The sequence below is a fragment of the Betta splendens genome, chromosome 12 (assembly GCF_900634795.4).
Source record: "Betta splendens chromosome 12, fBetSpl5.4, whole genome shotgun sequence".
NCBI lineage: Eukaryota > Metazoa > Chordata > Actinopteri > Anabantiformes > Osphronemidae > Betta > Betta splendens.
In genome coordinates this window covers 5,115,744-5,138,124 of record NC_040892.2, presented here as the reverse complement: position 1 = coordinate 5,138,124, position 22,381 = coordinate 5,115,744, and the positions used below count along the sequence as shown (strand labels likewise).

At 45.1% G+C, this 22,381-nt stretch overlaps 1 protein-coding gene across 3 annotated transcripts; it reads right to left on the bottom strand.

Annotated features, from left to right (window-relative positions):
- Nucleotides 1-301: 301 nt before the first annotated feature.
- Nucleotides 302-22,217, bottom strand: LOC114867159 (E3 ubiquitin-protein ligase UHRF2-like). 3 transcript variants are annotated; one of them, XM_029169586.3, is made up of 16 exons: nt 21,922-22,217; nt 14,916-15,302; nt 13,454-13,773; nt 7,942-8,160; nt 7,655-7,764; nt 7,336-7,522; nt 6,636-6,759; nt 5,062-5,169; nt 4,866-4,970; nt 4,673-4,779; nt 4,402-4,564; nt 4,182-4,319; nt 3,865-4,099; nt 3,505-3,653; nt 3,295-3,393; nt 302-3,198 (listed from the first exon to the last, which is right to left on the bottom strand). In XM_029169586.3, the coding sequence occupies exons 1-16, from the start codon at nt 22,072-22,074 to the stop codon at nt 3,052-3,054; spliced, it is 2,751 nt and encodes a 916-aa protein (XP_029025419.1). In that variant the 5' UTR covers nt 22,075-22,217; the 3' UTR covers nt 302-3,051. The 3 variants fall into 3 exon arrangements, with proteins under 3 accessions (XP_029025419.1, XP_029025420.1, XP_029025421.1); XM_029169587.3 differs by having other exon boundaries at nt 3,505-3,650; XM_029169588.3 differs by lacking the exon at nt 21,922-22,217 and adding an exon at nt 16,554-16,750.
- Nucleotides 22,218-22,381: the final 164 nt, after the last annotated feature.

Genomic DNA, 22,381 nt, shown 5'->3' with positions numbered 1-22,381 from the left:
TCGTATTTGTGTAACTGAATAACAGAAGCAGTCTATTAAGAAGGGGTGTAAACACTTTAAAAGAGGGCAGACATGGCATCACCACTAGGAGGCTCCATGAGACGCTCAACAGCTTATGACCTGTCCCAACAATTATCTAATTGCTAATAATAATATCTGTAGATATTTCTAGTATGTTTTAAAAGATGCTTTAAATAGTAAGTTTATGGAGATTATTTGCCTGGAAAAGTTGTAATTAAACTGGGAGAGGAAACTGTCAAGCGCCATTTATATAAAGATACTAAAGAAAATAAAAGAATCCTTTTTTGGAATCCAAATATTTAATAGGTACATATCAAGTATTATTATGACATGTATAAAATTTCAGATCACAATATGAAGCAAAGAAACTCCTCGGACTGGCGAAGGTTGCAAATGTTTGACGTCACATAAAAATGACTAATGGTTAAAGTAGAAGAGAAGCAACTAAAACTGTAGAAAATGGCATAGACATAGATCATAGTAAGCATTCTAGGAAACTTAATGTGACTCTTCAAACTTTTTTTTTCTTTAATAGCGTGCAGTAAAAATAAAAAAACAACACAGCACTGAAGCCAAGCGTCCACGAGACGTCTAAAAGTTGTTAGTACTGTAGGTTCACGGAGGGCAGAAGACAGCGAAAAGAGGAGGCGCAGAGGTCAAAGGTCACAGAAGAGAAAGAAAGGAGGGTTTATTAGCTTTGCCAGTCAACGCGGAAGAAAATCTTTGAGCAACAGTGGAAGTAATGCACATCACTAGCTTTAAAGACCATAGTAGCTTTTGTACTTGCATGTTGTAGATAAAAACAAAACAACTCCTGAATGATTGAACAGAAACAAGGACATCACCACAAACGAACAGCCTGTCAATGAAAGTGGACGAAGTGTCGGCGACAGCACGGAGGTCTGACAGACAGCGGCCGCCTCTGAATCGACTACGGGACACAAAACATGGCTTCGCCTCGACGGCTGTTACAGGTCGGTACGGTGGCGTCAGTGCACGAAGGGCTACATTTTCCTTAAACACCAACATCTGTCCAGGTGACATCTGTCCAATCACAGACTAGCGCAGAGTCTCTGCCGCTGTGCGCTCTCCACGGGATGTTAAGTTCTCATCATACCTGCCAACCTTGGACATTTTGAATTACCATATCAACACGATATATGCAAATCCCTCCTAGCTGCTCACGACTGGATGAGAAATGCAATACTACCCAGGCCGCTTGCTGGTTTCAGTAGGATTTTACCCATTTTCCCATTTAAGAAAAAGGTTCTTAATTTTTAATGTGAACCAAACACATGCAGTCATAAATTAAATAGTCTCAAACTGTCGTTTTAAAACTGGAATTTCTGTTTAATGAAAATAAGTGAACAACTTAGGGTAAAATTAAGTACTTTTTTTATAGTCAGTGCTGTATACTGTGAAAATCATAGGCTATGCACATCAGTGTCAACCACAGAAAACTGAAACAACCATATCTACATATTCCAACAAAGACAAACTGGCATCGTCGTGGCTGTGCAATCATCGATCACACCGCTCTAAAATAAAGGAGACGCAGATAATGCTCCGCGCTCTCCAGCTCCGATTTACACTGCGTACGCACATGGTGAACAATAGCAGATGAATATCTGCTGAGCACATTATATGCTAAGTATCTTTGTGTGAAGTCCTGCTTGATTGCGGTTGCCTGGTAACACCAGGGACGACCACGGCGTGCCCTTTCAGGAGTCACTGAAATGAACACCTCACACTTTTCAAGTGCTAACGAGCGGCGCATAGAAATCTTTCATTTCCATTATATCATTACTATGATTTTCTGGAAGACAAAGAGGAATGAAGGAAGTGTGTAACGCGTGAGCTCACTTGGTTATTATCCGACTGAAAACGTGGAACCACCAACGAGGGAACATGAATGTTAGAACTTTGTTTAACCATTTTTTTTTGTATCTAGACGTCCTGTTTGGTACTATACGTTTACAGTTATACTGTATATTGCATTTTATATGAAATCCTCCCACCAGAAATTGTCTCTTAAAGCAGATTTCTGACCAAATCATTCCCCTCGAGCGTCACAGCTTCTGGTCTTTGGTATTTTTAAACACCCTTTCCACACTTGACTTGAAATTTAAAGAGACGTTTGCGCCGTCGCTGCCCGTTATGCTACGTATGTTAACTGGCAACAGCTGCAAACCTTTGCAAACGCGCTGAATTTCACCCAACGACACATTTGCTATTCTCATTAGCTCCAAACATATCGATAGCATTTCTCCAAGTGACATGAGCAGCTGGCAGGATGCTGGACAACCCTGCTGATTAACCTACAAAACAATTATCTACATGCTGCACAGGTCAAATAATAAAGTGCTTCAAGGGCATGAAACACCTTGTGCTTCATTTGATATAGAACTACGTGTAAAATCTTTCGGAGTGCGACTCACCGGGGCCAAACGTGTGACCATCTCTTAGCTGGATGAGACTCATACTGCGTAAACAGACTGCTGTGAGCCACGGGATCTCGGCCTCGCTCCGCGTTTTGCTGTAAAACTGCAGACATGGTACACAAAATGCATACAGGTTGGCAGGCATCTTACGGCCGACTCGTTGGTATTGCTGGGGAGAAATGTGAACGCCAACAATGTGCTGCGTCAACGGGTGAAGTCAGTGGCAAACGGGGAAACGGGAGCTTGAGCTAGTCTCGAGAGAGAGAGAGCGAGCGAACGTATGAGTCGGGCTCCTTTTGTGCGTTTGTATTAATGTGCGTTTGTGTGGCAGAAGTGGGGGAAGGTTAAAAATATCCTTGATTGAATTTCAGGCTGGTGATGTTAATGGAGACGGTCCACGTTCAACAGATGAGGTCAGTCCCTACTGAGGTTGTTTGTGTATGAATGATTGTATACATAAATGGCTGCATATGCAATATACATTTGCCCATGGGTAAGTACAGTATGTGTGCGCAATGCATTTTAACTCTACTTGACGTATACGTGTGTACGTGTAGGTTCTAGTCTAGTTAGAAATGGGACCTCAGCCTCATCGACCCTTGCTGTAGCCGGGAAAGAACTGGTCGAGCAGCATCTGGAGCGTCTTGTTCTGGGTCATGACGTAGTCCTTGCCCAAGTCGTGGCGGCAGGCGGGGCAGGTGTACACCTTTGCCCGGAACGACCGCTGGAGGCAAGTCTGGAGGAGTTCACACGCAAACACGGAGACGGGGGGTTATTTCTTTGATTCGCAGCGACGAGTCAGAGAAAGCGAGAGACAGAGAGGCGGACGCACCTTGCACACGTTGTGCGAGCAGACAGTGGTGATGGGCTGGAAGGCCAGCTCCTGGCAGCACACGCACATGAAGATCTGCTCCATCTTACGCAGGAAATTCTTCAGGTTTGAAGACAATTAAAAATATAGAATCGGTTGCATGAGTTCTCTGTTGAGAGGCTAATATGCGGGATGCTGAGTGACGGTTTAGGAGTGTAGTGGGATTCATACCGGTCCTTCTTTGAGATTCTCCATGGCTTCATCCCAGAGTTTCTTGTTGGCTGTGTCCTCTCTGATTAACTGCTGCTGCTGCTCCGACAGGTGGAAGGTCTCCTCTATCTTAACGCGTTTCGACGGAGGCTCTGCTGCTGGCGATGCTCCTGTTAAAAGACACAATGAAGATGAAGCAACTGCTCTAGAAGAATCAGACCATTGAAGTGTGACTCAGACGGAATATATTGCACAGTGACGTGTTTCTGGGAAGAGAAAATCCCGGTGGAGTTTTTTTCTGAACAAATCCTTTCACCGTTCTCACCTGTCCTCTTCTCACAACCCCTTGTCTGACCTGCTCTTAACTGTGAAGGCACCCACCACTATCTCCGCTTGTCTTCTTCTCGCCATTACTTTGAGGCCCGTCCTCTTCCACGCTGGCCACCGGCTGCTTGTTGTCCTCCTCGTTGTTATTCTCCTCCTTCTGCTTGATCTTGCGCTGTCGCCGCGGCCTTCCTCTGCCTGGGTAGTGCTTACTCCGGCCTCCTCGTCCAGGTCTGGCACAGGCCTCTTTCTTGGTTTTATTGGCCATGGCGGCCAGGTAGCCTGGTGGGTACTGCGGACACGCAGAGAGAGACATGAGGACCAACACCACTGCTTTTCTTATGTCCACAGCAGGTTTCCATCGTGAGTCTGACCTGAACAAGAAGTCCCAGTTTATTTATCCTCTCCAGTCCTTCAGGTGTCCACGGTGCCGGTTCCAGATCGTCTCTCCTCAGCAGGTACCTCCACACCAAGTAGCCACACTTCCCAATCTCTGGCCAGTACTTTACCACCTTTAATCAGCCAACAACCACAGTAACATCTTTGGAAGCAGACCAACATTCAACCAAATGTGTGAACTAGAATGGCCTGTACCTTGTAAATGCCATCGTAGCGGTTCCCCTCCTCGGGGGCGTATTTGCTGATGCGCCTGCCTTTGGAACTGCGCACCACTCTCACCGGCTTACCTGCACGCCAGTTCCTGGACTCGGCGCCGTCTTTGTCATTCAGTGGGGCATCGCAGTTCAAGGCCAGTGCCCTGTGTGAGATCCATGTTAACGGAGCGTGACTGACGTGATGTGAGTCGGTGATGAATTATCAACAGCGTTAAGAAGGTTTTCAGAGGGGTCATCTTTGAGAGGCGCACCTGTTCATGTGTGTCAGGGTCTGGTCAAAAGAGTGCTCTCCGATCCGCTTGTTTCCCGAGAGGTCACGACCCCCGCTGCCTGTGTAGGTAAACTCGTCTCCCCGGTCCTACAGCGGATCACACAGACACAAATAAACTCGATGCTGTGGCAAAGATCAAGTCAATTCACACGACGCGCGAATCACAGACTTACCACTTCATCCTCGAAGCCCCCGGCCAAAACCAGCGAATAAGAGCCATCGTTACTGCGCCCATGGATACCACCCACATGTGGCCTGTGCACACCTGCCTCGCTCACCTGAGGGGTAAAGAATAATTGTAGATAATGTGAGATTAGATGGCAGATGCCAGTAAATCAGCATGTGCCTAATGAATACGCTACGCATAACCTGCACTCGGAACTTCCAGGTGGTCCCGACAGGAACGCCGGGAATGGGTCCATAATGGTTGGAAGGGACGATGGTGCACTCTTTAGTACGCCCCACACAGGCCATACCCTGCAGCACATCAGGACATATGCACAAAAAGAAAACGATGAGACAGATATTATGTTTGTGGCATTGACAAGGTACATTTGAAACTTGAATATTTAATAAAAATCTATATCTAATTCACTATATGAAAAGTGAGATCGCAAGGCCTTAAGCAAATAAAAGCATTTTCTTTCAAGGTTCGAAAAAACTCCAATAATGTGAAAGTCAAACATAAATGCTATGTGACTCACTGTACTTAAACGGGCCTAAATACACAAGCCAAGCTGTTTTCAATTAGTCCACAGAGAAAGGCTGCATTCTGGTAAAGAAAGGAGTTATTTTCCATCGGCAGTTCCAGGAAAGTGGCTAAGTCATGCTTAATGGCATTGTTCACATTACACCATGGAGCGGTGTCAGGGAAGCAGCCGGGCCAGGATGGAAACGAGCCGCGCAAAATATCCCAACGTGTTGCCATGAGCAGACTCCGAGGAGATTTATCAGCAAAGTATTTAACAGCATGCTTAAAACAGATGCTTCGTATAAATACAAGTCAGCTGTCGCCCTGTCTTATTTTATGCCTCAGCAACTAGACTGAGACCATTTCATTTATTTTTATATAACACAAATTGAACCCCCGAGGGAGGCGTTCAATGTCCTCATTAGTCCTGTTATGAAGGAAGAATAATAACAAAACAACAACGCTTGCAACAACTTCTACAAACAACAATAAAACAACTTTAAGAAGATATTAAGTAATGTTGACTGGATCAAAAACCTCAGATCTGAGCGAGAGCTGAGTGGAGCTCAGGCTTCAGAAAGATACAAAACTCTGCGTGTGAAGGCAGCCATTCATCTGTGATCAAGAACAGAAAGTGGCTCACACGAAATATTAAACGCACAACACAGTGAAGAATCAGCGAAATACAATAGAAATGCCTGAGCGTCCTGCTGGGGAGTTCAAAGTACATTTTAAATACCGTCGCATGGGTCTATTTTCACAGTGGTTTTCATTAACACAGAACCAGTTTGTCGTGCTTCTTTTTAATGAGGACTCGACCAGGAGTTTTTTTTTCAGCCAGCGTCGGCTTCTTTTAGGGGACTTCAGGAGTTGGAGGTCCTGATGTGTTGCACAGTCAACTGGTTCTTAGGCTCTCGCGTTGTCTTGCAGTTGACTGGTTGCAGCAGGTGGCACTGTGTGAGGCCAGTTCATGGAAAATTAAAATGCTTCCTCTGTTTCTGTGCACCGAGCCCACATGTGACCCAGCACAAGAGACCGAAGCATATTTCTATTATTTTGTCATTTTACTGGAGGTCAACTTTAAGGAAAAAAATCTTTAAAAAAAAACTTTTGACACAAGCTGTTTGCTTTATGCACGCAGCCCAATTTGAAGACCTTCCCTCAGGCGTGTTGTTCAGATTCACTGTAGTCTGACGGTTCGGCTGTCAGTCCACCTGATGAGTGCATGCCGTTAGTTGCCCCTGGGTCTCACCTTTCCCCAGTCTCTTTGACTCTCGGTTGTTGCCGAAGGCATCTTGGCTTTCTTCTTGCTGGCTTTGAGCTTCTCTCCAGCCTTCACAACCTCACTGGTGTCGTTCTTACAGGTGGGACAGTACCTAGCAGAATGAGAGGCAACCAGAGCTTCATAAAAAGATGGAGAAAAGGAGCTACAGTACCAATTAATGTCAGATGTAATATACTGTCTTTTCATCTAGGACCTGCACTGTCAATACCAACATTAAATACTTTTCTATTTATAATTATATCCTTCAGTGGAGTTTAAAAAAAAAAAACTTGAACCTGAACATGTCTTGCAAAAAAAAGATAAACTGCTAATAAGTACCTTGAATTACTTTTAAATTAAAAATTTTGTGAAAAGATATATAAAAATATGGTAATTGCTATTTATCTGTAAAAAGAGAAAGAAAACTGAATCAGTATTTTCCACAAATATGAATCAAATAAATCCTAAAAAACACTGTACTTACACCTTAATTTCCAATTGGAAGATTCAGACATTCAGCAATGCTCCATTAGATAAATTCACACTTAAGTGCATTGTCATTATATTATATTGATTTTAACATCAATCATCACATAATTGCTGCTTCAATGTACTTCAGCTCATACTAAACACAATTAATGATCCTTCTTGAACCGACCGCGGCTTCCCGCGCTAATCTCTCCCTCACCAGTCCTCGTCATCTGGGATGGTGGCCAGCGGCGGGTTGAGGCAGTAGATGTGAAACGCCATGTTGCACTCATCGCACAGCAGCTGCATGTGAGCATCCTGCTTGCCACCGCACACGCAGCAGGAGCAGAAGCGGCACTCGGCGTCGGGGTCCGCCTTGCAGTGCTTGCACTCGGGGCCGCTCTTCCCTGCAGCAGAAAGGAGATTCATGGACGCGGTGCAGCGCAAATAGGTGCGGCTTTCAAACAGTGTGTGTGTGTGTGTGTGTGTGTGTGTGTGTGTGTGTGAGAGAGAGAGAGAACACGCGATCACAGCCATACGTTTGAACTGTCCGTCTGCAGCCGAGAGCGCACAAGCTCCTGGCCTCTCCACCTGGTAGATTTCATCCAGAAACTGAACCTTACAGTCCCCGATCATGTCTCCTGGACCCCTTGAAGGAGGAACAGACGGTGAGAAATACACAGTGAAAAGCATAAGAACCAAAGATGAAGACGTGTTAGATTTTAAAGCAAAAAATCAAAAGTGATTATACTAATTAAGAAAATAAAATGCAATTATCCCCATATGCCAAACATATCACCCTCCCACCTAAGAGGAGGATCCTCACCCCAGGAGGATCTTGACTCGGAGCTCCTTGTTGGTGCGGGACATTTGATTGACGGTCTGAACCTCTGCGTCAAACCAGAAGCCCCTCTCATCTGGTGTCTCCATATTGTAGTTGACCATCACATGCATGCCCACCTGCAGCTGGTCCCACCGCAGCAGGGTCCTGGCCCGCGGCCGCACATCCACCGGTCGCATCTCCACCACCCCGTTCTCTGGGTAGCTGGGGAGGAAGGAGGGCGAGGGGGGGGGGGGGGTTGTTAGGTGTGGACATTGATACTGTGTGCAGGAATAAGCAAGTCCCTGCGTATCGACAGACGGCGACACAAGCTGAGGCGAAGGGGGAAAATTCCGATTTAAAAAAAAAAAAAGGAAAATGCCACTCGAGTTGAATACAGACGCCAGCTGCAATTCTGTCCAAAAGCTCTGCAGGTAATAGATGTGTGACCCAATGCTCTAGTTAATTGCCAGTTTATCCAGTGATTTCGGCCCCGTGATCTCTCCAAGGCTCTCATCACTCTGAAGCACAAAACGATGTACTCGTTTGCTACATGGCGAACGCCAACGTTTCCCAGTCTGCGTCACAGAAAATGAGGCACATGTAAATAACATCATGTTTTCATCTATTATACGTCCTAATGCGCTTTCTAAGCTACTGTGGATCATGATTTTCCTCCCGCTGAATTTAATACAGCAACTCCAGGACCAAAGGGAAAACACTGTATGTATAGACGTGAGTCAGTCCACAGCATTCTCCACATTCCGTTGTTAATTGTCACATTTTCCCAAGGACCCCCCCACTGGGCTGCTGTTCTACGGAAGCAAGACAGAGACAAGAATATCATAGTCCTTCGTCATCATGGTGAGTGTACAACCCCGTTGGCACAGACGTTTAGGGCTCAAAGCCCCGGGGCCAATGCGTGGTTTGGTTCAGCCTGAGTCATCCGCACCCCGACACCATTTCTGGGAACAGCAGCCCCCCCACCCCCGCTCTTGTTTAACGGCTTGAAGAGAAAAGGTACGGCGGCTACAAAATGAGGAAGGAAAATTTAAAATAATAAACATAAAGTTCCACTGCTTGTTATGCAGTTATTTTGTGCTAAACTTGGCCTGATCAATGACAGCGACACAAAACTCCAGGCGAGAAGATGCAGAGGTGCACCACTCACAATGACAAACTATTCCTTCAATGCAGTAACCAAGAATAGAGCACAAAATGCACACTTCATCTTCCGTAAAGACTTTCCTTTCGTTTACATGAAAAGTCACACGTTTTGCACGTCCTGAAGAGCGCCTGCCTCCAAGTGTGAAATGGCTCCGTCCCCACAAACCTGGAGCTGAAGCGGAGGTTAATCGCGCGCGCCTCCTGTCTGCCAGTCATCATTAAGCGCTGAGGATCAGGCCCGGTTCAGACACGACCAGTGGCGGCGACTGCGCTTCCCGTGCGAGGGGAGGACGCGGCGAATCGCCAGCATAAGTGGACGTCGTATGTTTGCACTTTCTGCGCAGAGCCTGGCCAAAACACGCCGCTTTCCCACACGCTCTGCAGTGACGCAGAACCAACAACTGCTTGTTCAGCTTCAGCTGAAAAACGACTAACGTCAACCCTAACGCTCTAAACACTTCAAAGATATCCTCTCAGAAGGAGCATTTGTGCGTTTCCTTGATGCTGATAACACTATGCTGCATATTTCAACCCATTGTGAACTGAGTGAAGAGGGCCCACAGAGACTGCAGACTCCCAGGAAGCGGAGGCCAAGGCACAGTACAGGGAGTTCCTTTTTTTTAGGCTTTGCCGATTACTGGCGTTTGGGCAGAGTACGGTGGGGTGAATACAGTAATGTGTGCTTATGCGTGCGCACACAGACACACACTAGAGGGATCTTGACCTTGGAGCACAATTGGACTCAGCATGAACAGAAGAGGGACAAGGAGCAACACAAAGGGGGCATAAGTACACAGGTTAATACCACACAGTGTTAGACAACGAGTCATGAACAGCAACAAAAAAAAAATACCCGTGATATCAACTGTAGGGAAAACTGAAGAAAAAGACTGATGTAAGGGATAACGTTCAGTTCAGTGTAAGTACTCACTGACCTGCATGACGCGACAGGACTTAATTCAATTCACAGTCACGTACTGTAAAAGCAACTCAATCACTGAATGCGTTGTGAATAATCAAGCGAGGGCAGACTTAGTCACCTATGATCATTCTGAACTGTCTCCCATACACAATGTATGATATTAGGCGTAAAGGGAAGCTTTTGCCTAAAAGCTGTTGCAGTTATAAAGATGTAAACAAGCAAGTCATGCTAACAATTCTATCTGTGAATAATTGAAGTTTAGGAAAACATTTAATCAATTGTGATGACATGTATAATCAACAGAAGGGCTTCGGAGTCTGTGCGTTATAAAACCATCATTAGTGCTTCATGTGCTCAGCTGAAGCCCCTTTGAAAAAAGGAGAACGGGAACAGAGTAAATGAGAAATTCTCAATTTGCTGATAAGTAGGCGAGTTAGAAATACTGACACTAAATAAGCCATCTGAATATAATTGCTTCACAGCAGAGAAGTCTCTCTTAACCCCGGCTTTGTAAGTAATTGGGGCCAATATGTGAAGCTGCAACTATTTTTAAGGAGATGTATCTAAATTAGAGCCATTTCATGTAAAAAACATTAGAAGATGAAGAGTCAATTTGCTGATTTCCAACCTGAATCCTATTATTCAAATATGAGATCACTCTCCAAATCAATCCAATAACATTTCCCTTAAGACCCTTACACAAACCTATTTCCACAAAATGTACTTTCTCTAAACTGCAAAATAAAAAGATTATGATTAATTCACTTATACCTTTATCTGACTAAAGGCATTTTTAGTGTGTCTGAGGAACTGCATTTTTTTAGTACAAATCAATTTAGAGTTTGATGTCTGCAACGCACAAAAAGTTGAAGCAGAGCCGCGTTGCCACCGCGTTACATCACCATCGCCTTTAACTACTGTAAACCCTCCAGTCATTTGGGAACTGAGGATACTAAATGTTGCAGTCGGCTATTTAGACTACGTGCACATTCTTGCTGGATACAGGACTTCAGCTCCTCAATAGTCCACAGTCGCCTTTATCTAATCCTCCTCTTCACGAGGCCCTATATATTTTCACTAGGAGACAGATGTGGATGCGGGCAGGCCAGAAAGCACACAAAGCTATACTGACATGACCTGAAATATCTACTGACTCACCGCTAAAGAAACATTTGCTGTGAAATATGTCCTTGCAGGACATGTCTTTATAAATTTACAATATGTCTTGAGTATAAAAAGGTCATGAATTCAAAGTTTGCATTAAAGAGGAACTAAAAACTTAATTTCAGATAAAACTCTGTGGCCATCAGGCAAAAGAGATGTTCAGACAATGGCAGGCCAACAGCCAAGGTTTTAGATCGTGGTGAGATTGTTCCTACTGTGCATGTGGATAGCGCTAATTAGCGGACAGGGCCCATTTAAGAAGCACTTAAATCTCGATTTCAGGCAAAAATCACCCCAAAACATTCATTTGAGTCCAATTAAAAAGACTGAAAATTTCTCAAATGAGGAGCAGGATCTCAACTGGTCGTTTTCACAGCATTACATAGTGACAGTGAGCACGGACGACGGCGATGCTAAATTAGATTCTGGCCTTGTAAATGTCAGTATTAACACCCGTGAACCCTGACGCACGCCTTTCACCTGGCAAGGATGTGAAAACGCTCCAACAGCGCGTGGACTCGTCAGGAACGACTAGAGTGGCGTCGCTAAATGTTCCCGTTCAATTATATTTAATGCCTCAAACGCTACTGAAACTAATCTATAATTGACCACTTCATGAAGCTAAATGAAAAAAGCAAAAACAGGATGCCAATTTCAATTCCCTTATAGGAAACAAAATAATGCACTTGAGTGTGCGTGAGAACCAGAGAGGGGATTTTTCCAACATGACTCCCTTTGATATTGTGGCACAAAACATTCAACTTCAATACAAAAACATGACAGTTCATTTCATATGGCTTTTTTTCTTACTCCAGACTACGCACGCAGGTGTTTACTCAACAGTCTGTATGTGCATAGGAGGACAAAGCAATTTTGCCCACCTTCTATGTTCTGCAAACCAACGATGGAAGGAACCTGAATTGGGAATGAAAGAGATGCTCTGCGTTTATAGGAAGGCAAAGGACGTGTTAGAGACATCAGGCGAGCTGTCACTAGGACACAAAGCTCCTCCGTTTAGCTCGCTTGCGTTTCTATCTGGAGCTCCTCTGCAACACAAAGCCTGGAGTTGTTTTCCTGGCTCAGTTGGTGAAGATGCAAATGACATATTACTGTGGCGTTGCGGGTTTGAAACTAGCACGGAGCCTCTGTTGTCACTCACATTTCCCTCCTCGTCCCCTCTCCTTTCCAGCAACTTTTGACTGCCAGCTATCAAATAAAGCAAATGATGAACATGTGGCAAAAACAGTCAAGCGCGTAGGAAAACAGGGAGCGGAATCATTAAAACCGTTACACTGGAATAAAGGCAAACGCAATTAATACAATAATAATAAAAGGCAAAACAAATTATATGAGCTAATGGACCGTTCCCACAGAAATACTTCTGTCCTGCTGCAAATAATAAAGCAACTAAAGCAAAGCACAGGGCACTTGGAAAATTAGGGAATGTCAAACCGGAATTCCTACATTAAAGAAAACACACATTTAGTGCTGAACGACTACTGAGCTTCTTAGTTGTCGTACAACATCCCAAGATGGAAACACACACACACACACACACACACACACACACACACAAACACACACACACACACACACAGAGGCAGACAGACAGACACGGTACACAGAGCGAGGAGGCTAGGTCTCATCGGTGGCATGTTCACAGCAATTACAGACAAAGCTGAAGGAGGCAGGCAAAGAAGTAATGCTCCTGAGAACTCATGGGTTGCCATGGAAACGTTGGCTTTTGAATGAATTTGCTGGAAAAGGGGAGCGCGCGAGATAGAGTCTAAATTGTAGCATCAGCCGCACACCCCCCCATCCCCACCTCCCTCTCTTCGTATCCTGGACTGGAGGAGAAAGCAGAGGCTGCAATCCCCCCCATGCACCCGGCCGCTGTTACCGATGCCTGCACCGTCGCATTTAGATTCCAACATTTTTTATATAAGATGACTCACGGCAGCAAAGCGTCAAAAAGCATTTTAACATAGGCATAACCAGCCGTGCTGTAACAACATATACGATGAAAACAGAACGCACGCGATCGGATTTGAAGTGCACGTCGACAATCTCCAATTTGAGACAGCATTATACCATCGAGCATGATGCCGCTGGACTCGATGTGCAGATGTCGGCTAAAATGCCACTTATTTGCTCCCTCACTATGGACTTGTATTAAAATCTGTGACATTCTGTTTGTTACCACTGCAACCGAAGTCGCCTCCGCTGCAGCGTCAGTGCTCCCAAACACAATGAGCCGTCACTTACTCGTCGTATTTAATGTGGTAAATTACATCCTCTTCTCTCTCCTTGGTCTCTGTAGCTGCTGTACAGTCTGTCTGAGAGGTGGAGGCTCCATTATACTCCGGGTTTAACGCAACATTATTCCTGTTACTGTCTGTGGTCTGGCCCTGGACGTGGGCCTGTCCCTGCTCAGCCTCCAGCTTTCCATTAGTCCTTTTTGGGGGCCGACCCACCTTGCCCTTGGTGGGTGTTATCTGTCCTTTGGGAGCGCGTGTCACATTTTCAATGCAGGCCTCAAACCAGGCACCGATGCTGACGTCTCTGCAGTCCACCAGCTCGTTAATCTAGGGAGACACAACGGCAAAAACACTTGGTCATGTCTAAGTCTGTTGTTCCATGAAATACACTAGTGTGGTTATATAATGTACAGTACTTGGAATAAAGGCATTACATACAGCAGACTAATGGGTTTTTAATATACTTTCATGCCATGGGCAGAGATTTGTTAGAGTTGTCAGTGCATAATAAAAATCTACCTTCTGAGACATATTGGAAATCCATTACAAGCAAGCTGTCCTAATTTATTCTAAAGGTTGAGTTATTTCTGCATCATAAAACATTTCGCATTATTAACAGGTAGATTTCCTTTCCCAGGTCCCTGCAAATTGATTTGCTAGACCACACACACTGACGTTCATCAAAAGTCTCCTGGAAAATTATTAAAATGCCAAATTATTGGGTGTAGGGGGTGTGACAATTCTAAATCACACATTTTATTAAAAACACCAACAGTTTCCAACAATAAATCATTTTTTATTGGGCTTCAAGTACTTCCGAAGACACAGATTACCTACACTCAAACGCCTCAATTGCAGTGCTGACAGTCAGACAGCTCATGAGTGGATGAAACATCAGATTTACAGGCTATCGTATGAGATGTCCCATATGATTTGACATGACGTGAACTCATGGACGCTGACGTTGTGGTTTCAGTGTCAGTTTCAGAACCATTACTGTACATCCCTGAGTACAAAGAAGTCAGTAACAGGAAATTCATAGTAAATAAGTAAAGCTTATATTAAAAAATCTATCTGATATTCTTTATTGATTATTTCTGAACACAAAGCAAATGAGATAAAAGGACGGATGCAGAGGATGCAGGCTAAGCAGAAACCAATTAATCTAATTAAAGACCTCCACTATTTTTTTGTTTGTATTTTCTAGTACTCATAAACCGTATATAATAAAACCCAACATTTAAGGGTATGAAAGTGGATGCTTTTGTTTTTTATTTACAAGGTTGCAGGACGACACGTTTGAGTCATAATGTGATTTGACATCTAACAAAAAAGTGCATCCCGTCCAAGAATCTCTGGCAGTGTCTTCGCGTGCATGTCAGTAAATGCTCTGTAATTTAGCTAAAGGCCCAAACAGCCACTTTGGTGTAACCTCTGAGAAATAGTTGGTAATCCATTTCCAACCTTACCTTGTACACACCAATTCCAGGGTCAACCAGTGCGTTTTTGCTGGATGTGGGGGGCTGAGGGTCCCGTGCCGGACTGGAGGACGTGAACCCATTTTTGGTACTGGTCGAGATACTGGTAGCACTGGTGTCCGTGGCGTTGTTGACTGTGCTGGTAGTGACGCTGCTTTTGTTGTTGCTTGTGATGGCGGCGGTTTCCATGACTGCAGGGGAAGCGGACGCTGGGGAGCCTTCGCACTTAGAGTCAGAGGGAAAAGACGAAGTACAGGCAACACCTGAGGAGTCCTTGGCGGCGGGGCTGTCCGGAGCGTCGGCCTGAGAGCGAATCAGCAGCTGAACAATGTCGTTGAGACCCACGTTGTAGTCAAACAGTGTCTGTCCATCTTCCATCTAAAAGAATGAGATTTTAAAAAAAATTAAAAGCCACTGACATCTATAAGCAGACACACATGGCCGTTATACATCTACCACACCATATTTGATAGGTGTAATGAGCAAAACAAAAACCTATAATTGTTTTTTCAAATTTTCTTTCCTAGTAATCCTTGATCCTTGATATGAAATGAACGCTACAGCACCCTGAGAGTCCTCCTGCAAATACATGAGGCTGCTTGTCAAGGACAAACAAAGAACACATTGGACTGAGACAACACTGAGCTCAGTGAGAGAAAACAGCCAGTGCGTTCAACAGAGGACATTAAAATATACAAAGCACCTCGACGTGCCTTTAAATATGCCACGATGCGTCCACAGCGACAACATCTGCTTTCTGTCTAATGAGGGGAGTGTTCGGCTGCTGAATAGACGCACGCGTCAAGCTGGACGGTTCAACAGCTTTATCCTGGAAACAAGACGCTACATCAGAACCTTTGCCTCGCAAGCTGCTACTGGGCACGACTGGTTATTCGCGCGGGGACTCGCCGACGCATACGCCACAATGAGCGCGGATGCCGAGCTGCGGCGCCGGTCGCGAGCAGCCTAGACCGCTTCGCCACCAGAAACTCAAACATACACGAAAAGAAACGGATGCATGAATTAAAGTGATAGGGAACGTAGCTGGGGGGAACGAAATGACTGGGTTGCTATGACAACCGGGAAAGAGCCACCACCGCCCCAACGCACACCCCTACGAGCACCCCCCCCCCACACCCCAGTGAACCTGAATCATTTGTACAATCTCTGTCGACACGAACCAACCACTGCCACCACCATCGACAGTCAGTGCAACCTATTCAGGCAGCACGAAACAAAAAAAAATAAATAACAAAAAACAAAAAGAGATGAGGGCCCATTACAAAACCCATTTACTTTTCCCCCCACAACTGATCTACTGTTAAGTAAAACAGTACAAATACTGACTTAGGAATGGAGCTGGCAAACACGCCAACTCATTACAGACATCAGCTATTCATTTCAGCCTCAACCCCATAAGCCCATTGTGCTGGGAGGGCGAGCATGGCCGCCACTCTCGCTCGCTCGCTCGCGCTCCTCTCCTCCTCTTCGTTATTTGACGGCGAGGAGGAGAGCAGTGGAGGGAGCGGGCGCAATTTCCCCATCGCTCCCCCGTTTTAATAGTCTCATGAAATTTAGATCAGGGGAGCAACGGTGCAAATATAGGCATACCGTGGTTGCCATACTCACCTGCCTGCCTGCCTTTTCGCGGTAGTCTATCTCGGCATTTCTTTGTCCTCCCCGAGTCAAGCTCGGTCTGCGATTTAGTCTCGGTACGACTGTCTCGCCGCCGCTGTCTGTATTTTGCTATTTGATACTGCATTAGGAAAAGTACGGCAAACAAACAGATGAGCAGAAAGCAGCCAGAGCAGACAATGAGGTGTGTGGCGGGACCTGCAGCAGGCAGCCGCACCGTTGGGAAGTACATGTTCGAGGATCACACGGACAGAACTCAGTATCTGAACGCACCCCCAGAATTCCTACCAAACAATTCAACTTCCTAAATGATATCCAACGCTTTCTGTAGCCGCTTTGTGCAGGCACTTCATTACCCTCAGCGTGAGCAGCCTCTCACTACAAGGTGTTACTGTGCTGACTTCAGTCACAGCCAGATGAATAATCCTCAAAACAGCCACCATCTTAAACAGGGAGCGTTGGAAAAAGGCTTGATACAGTGAGGCTTCAAGTCTGTTGACCATATTAATTGGGTGGGAAGGATGTTCATGGATATGACATTTTCTCCTTCACCATAAATAATGCAGCTTAATAAAAAAAACATTGCTGCTGGTATCTTCATTATGTGACTCAGTGAAACGGCGTTCAGTGGCTCCTGAGGGAGACTTCAGTCCCAAGCACACGTCATAACAAAGACGGGCGAAGAGACTCAAAGGGAACGAACGCATCGGATTCTCTCCTCTGTGTGTGTGTGTGTGTGTGTGTGTGTGTGTGTGTGTGTGTGTGTGTGTGCTACCATTTCCTGAGTAGAATAAAATTAACACCTCTCCTCAAGGCTCATCTCGCTGTTGCATTTCAACGGGCACCGCGGTACAAAGACGAACAAAAGACTTGTGGCTGCTGGGAAATACAGTGAATAGCTGGTCTGAGGTGCTTATTGTCATGTTTTAAATCATAATGTCTCTGGTCAGTGAACAAATCCTTTTATATTATTTGGAAGCTAGAGTCAATAATATTATAAAGCAGAAAACGAAGGTGGACATAAGTTGTCATTTCTCAGACAATGACGTTGTGGTTTATTATTCAGTTAATTAAGTCAAACAATAATCTCATAATGCAGAAAGAATTCCTAAATTGAGAGAACTTGGCAGCACCTGCTTGGTATCTATGCCTGAATAACGATGATGGAATACATTAGGTCACTAGGTAACAATATTAATGCACCCAAGTCATAGTGGCCTATTTAATATCTGTGGCCGGGTTAAAGGAGTGAAGCCAAAGCCAGAGACAGAGGTGATTTCACAGCCTCCTCTTCTCAGGCACAGCGCTGAAACGCTCCGACTGCTCCGAGGTCTCGTCTTTGCCGTTGCTTCCACTCAGGCCCGTCTTAGCAAAGAGCTCAGCAAAATAGGTCAGATTTCCAAAAACAATGACGCTGGGTGTGTCTGTGCGCCCGCCATCCTCCGAGCTCTGATCTTTGCTCTTTCATCCCGCGTTCTGCCTCTAGTCATTCAATCTTTTTCCATATAAACGTCTAATTAGCACAAATTACGTGATGGGTGACGAAAGTTGTCTTCAGCTTCTTTTTGGAGCTCTTTCCAATTACTTGATGTTAATTTCTTTGGTAGTTTGGAATGGAGAGACACTGCAACACTGTGAGAGGACACCACAATCCTTTTACGCTTTATCCTGGGGCTTCATTGATGAATGATTTTCAAGTAACAATACAACTATCTAATACTTATGAAGCAGCTCCACTGGTTAAAACCTTCTTTAAGCTCCTCAGCTCTGCCACGATTTGCTAGTTTGCCAATATAGTCCAAAACAGTGTCAACTAATTATTTGATTAAATGTAATCTAGGAGCCAAGTACTAAAACAACCGGTATGCACACTTACTTCTTTCCTCCATCCTCGCAGAACAAAACCAACCTTCAGCAACAGCACTGTGTCAGGATGACCTGCACCAGTATCCACTGCTGTCTGTGGAAGGTTCTGTTTTCCTTTACACTCAACGAAAACACTTTCTCTTCAATCTCTGTATGAACACAACCTACTGCTTTACAGTGGCCAGTTATGAAAGAAGCTCATATAACAAAGCACGCTGTCACAATAAGATTCAATTACCAAACGTTAACCTAAACATAATTGAACATGTCTGGCATGTTTAGAGGACCCTAACTGAAAGTAGTTTTACTTGTGTCGTGTAAACAGATATGTAATTAGTTTTACTTGTTGGATTATCTTTTGGACAGTATTAGTATAGTAAATAAATCAGTAAATGAGAGTGAGACAGGTTTGGAATCCAACATCGTAAATTTGGGTATAGGATGACTTTTTTTTTTTTTTTTTTTTTTTTTACATACGTTTACATTTAGATCGTTTCATTTATCAGTCATCCATAGACAGTGACCTGAGAATACAAATATCTGTAGTTTATTACCCATTTACAACGAGGTGACAGTTAGGAGGTGCGATATTTGACCACCAAGCATCTGAAGCTACTACGAGGAGGAGTGGGTTAATTATAAACGCATGTGGGAGTTTTTGAAAGCCTGCAGTTGAGGTCTAGGTTTACGGCCTCTCTTTGTCTTTGTTCTTTGTCCAGCCTATCTGCCAAAGGGTGTGACTGCGTACGAGCACGGCTGCAGCCAACTACGCTTCCCCTAAAGTTTCTCTATGAACTTTACAAGAATACACAAAGACGCGCCATCGGGTGAGCGGCCACATCATCGGTGCACGGATAATGAGGATTAAATGATAGTGAAGGTTAAAACCAGCAATGGATAACTGTACATGTTGGTGTCAGCCTTCTTCCCTTTGAAGCACACAAATGAAATAGAAGCTGAACATTAGTCTAATTTAAAAAAACAAACAAACCAGGGCTTTTGTTTTTAGAATTAGTAAATGAGACGTCTACGGTAAGTGAGTGTGGGCGTTGAGCAGAAAGGCCGCGTGGGCAGTGGACGGTGTGCGAGGCTGCTCGTGAATGCGAGCAGCACGTGACAGTGTTCAAAGTGAAACAGTGATACAGTGAGTGCGCAGACAAATTGAAAAACAGATTAAAAAAAAAAAACGCCGAGGTAAAGTTATGTGGCTGCTGGCTCGAGACTCTTCCGACTCAAGGGCAAGCGTGACTTTGAACTGGGGAGGCAGCGCGTGCCGAGAGCTGGAGGGAAAAACAAGACGCCATTTTGAAAAGGAATTAGCCTGAGTTATTCTGCTACAAGTCTAAATCCTGACAGAGCGCAGGCACCACTGCATGGATGGAAGCGCACTAGCTAGTAGATGCCGCGTGTCACTCGCTCGTTCCTCGTATTACTTAACACATGGAAATCCCCTAATCAACCCCTCCCCAGTTATTTTCCAGTGAAATGAATGGAGCACAGGATCTGCTAAATGGGCCCAGCCATCGCAACCACAGCTCCGGGCCGACAATAACAGCACAACAGCTAATTCAATGTTAACAGAACAAACGGGGGGATTACAGGCAAACGGAGCCCAAGTTCATCACCTCTTAACTATTTGACCCAATACGTCTCGTCTCATTTCACCACAACGTGTGCACCGCCTTCATTTGCCATCGTATCTCCCAAAAAGTCACGGAGCATTCCTAGGCAATAATATCTCCTTGATGAGTCTGTCTGAAGTCATTTTGTTTCGCTGCCCTGTAGTATATATAGCACACAAGCAAATCGACCCATTGTAGTCTGCGTGACTGAAAATCTGATGCTTTGAGACCTCAGCATCCCTTAACCACACAACAGGAAGTCAGCGAGACGATCCCAAAATGCAGAAAGCCACTTATGCAGGAATTTCTTGGCCTATAACGCTGCATTGCACGTATGAATGAAGGACGGTTTGACTTAACGTAAATAGAGACATCAACACATTCTGTAGGTTGTTCAATCGCCAACAACTCATTTGTCGGGCTGAGTCATGTTGTGTTAATATCGGCTTTGTGATGGTATAAATCAAGGTCCCACTGTCCTGCAAGCACTGATCTTGTGTAGTACTAACAGAAGATGTATATATGTATCTATAATATAAACTGTTATAAGAATATGATATGAATGTTAATGTTCACATTTCTAAACACATAGTTTACACTGTGTTCAACAGGAAAGCAAAACAATACAACCAGTGTTGTAGCTAGTTTTAGTCTAACTCGACATTTTACACCTTTCTGTGTTCTCAAAGGTAAAACTATGTACCGGTTCAACAATACAATACTGGTTTAAACTACTTTTTCCACTCTTGCACTACTGTGTTGCAGTATTACAAAGAGCAACACCTTCAGAGGCAGCGTGACATTCAGCTGACATTTGGATAACGCCAGAGATCATCCAGTACGATTGTTTACAGCGATGTTCTGATCCAACACAAACTGTGTGGTTAAACTGATAAAAACTGGAAGTTTGTCTGGCCAATACGGACCAATTCAGTATGAAGAAACGTGATGACTAGACGTTTTATAGCGGGCTTTTGGAAGAATCAATTTATTAGGCTAATATTCTCCTTATTTATAGATATGTGACATTATATGCTGTGACAAGAAATGTATTATTCATGTAGACATAACAGAAATTCAGATTTTGCAATAATGAACTTTCTATAATCTAATTCTGAGGAGAGGGGGGTCTTTTACATACTACACGTTGATCAGAAGTGTTCACGTGTTCATGTACATAAATATGTTATGTGAGGATGCTGAAGCTTAGAGGAAATACTGGAGTAATTGCAAAAAAAAAACAAGTGGACAAGTGGTCTTTAGTCTGCCTCGTCTCACCCGCTCAACACAAATACACACGCTTCTATATATGAGGGCACGTGGAACAGAGTTTCCACTCGTCTTTCAAATCATGATGGCTTCCTGATGGTAATCGATAAAGCCCAGTACCACTGGAGCCATCCGGTGCAAAACAAGGCTGTGCAAATCGGGTCGTCTCCAATGAAGCCGAGTGCGTGCGCATCGGATCGCTCGCGCCGCGCTACGTCGGCGTACATGTGAAAACACAGGGGCGACGTTCGCTTTTCTCTCTCGTGGCAATGTAAACAAACATGTCTACGGCCGCGAGACATTTGTTGCACGCAGCTCCGCGCGCGGCGCCAGGCGGCACGAGCCCCCCCCCCCTGGCGCGGGCCGCGCATCTGCGTAACACGGCCGCTTCCCCGCCGGACTGGCACGCCGCGCGCCCCCCCCCCCCCCCCCCCTCGGCCTCTTGCGCAAGAACTATTGGCGAATTCCTATAAAAACAGGAAGCTCGCGCGAGTCCGAAACGGCTCCCAGCGCCGGACGACCGCTCGCTCGCCACCAGCACCGAAACCTGCCAAAGCACACAAACTGGCTGTCGCGTGGCAGCGTGACACAAAAGCGGGGTTTACCTGCTTCCCTCGGTAAAAGAGGCGCTGCTGCTGAGGGCTTACATTGAAGATCTCCTGGATTTTCAAGCGTAAAGCCTCGATTTTGGTCAGCCTCGAAAGATCCTCCACGGTTCGCGTCTCCTTCCCGTCTATAGTACGAACCTGGATCCACATCGTTGCGCGATTACGCCTTGAATAACTCACACAAGGCGATTTTTTTTTTGGCCACGGGTGTTGCTTTCCAGGGGCTGAAACGCTTCAAATGCAAAGCGCTCACGGGTCCATTGCGTTTTCCTCTGCAGAGGTAACGTCGGACTGGCTCGCGCAGGAGGTGTCTCACATGAGGTCGCGGCGCCAAGCAAATCTCGCGAAATAACGTTTCGGGCAGCAGCGCGTGCAGTTAAAGGCGCAGCTCCCGTCCTGTAGCGCCGAATAGTTCCCCCGCAGGCCTTTACGGCGCAGTCCCAGGCTGCTATTGTTT

Excerpts from the sequence above, each read along its gene's own strand:
- LOC114867159 (XM_029169586.3), bottom strand. The coding sequence starts at position 22,074 with ATGTGGATCCAGGTTCGTACTATAGACGGGAAGGAGACGCGAACCGTG. Across the intron at positions 7,523-7,654 it reads TGCAGACGGACAGTTCAAAC|GGAAGAGCGGCCCCGAGTGC; the intron begins GTATGGCTGTGA and ends TTTCTGCTGCAG. Across the intron at positions 5,170-6,635 it reads GTCAAAGAGACTGGGGAAAG|GGTATGGCCTGTGTGGGGCG; the intron begins GTGAGACCCAGG and ends GATGTGCTGCAG.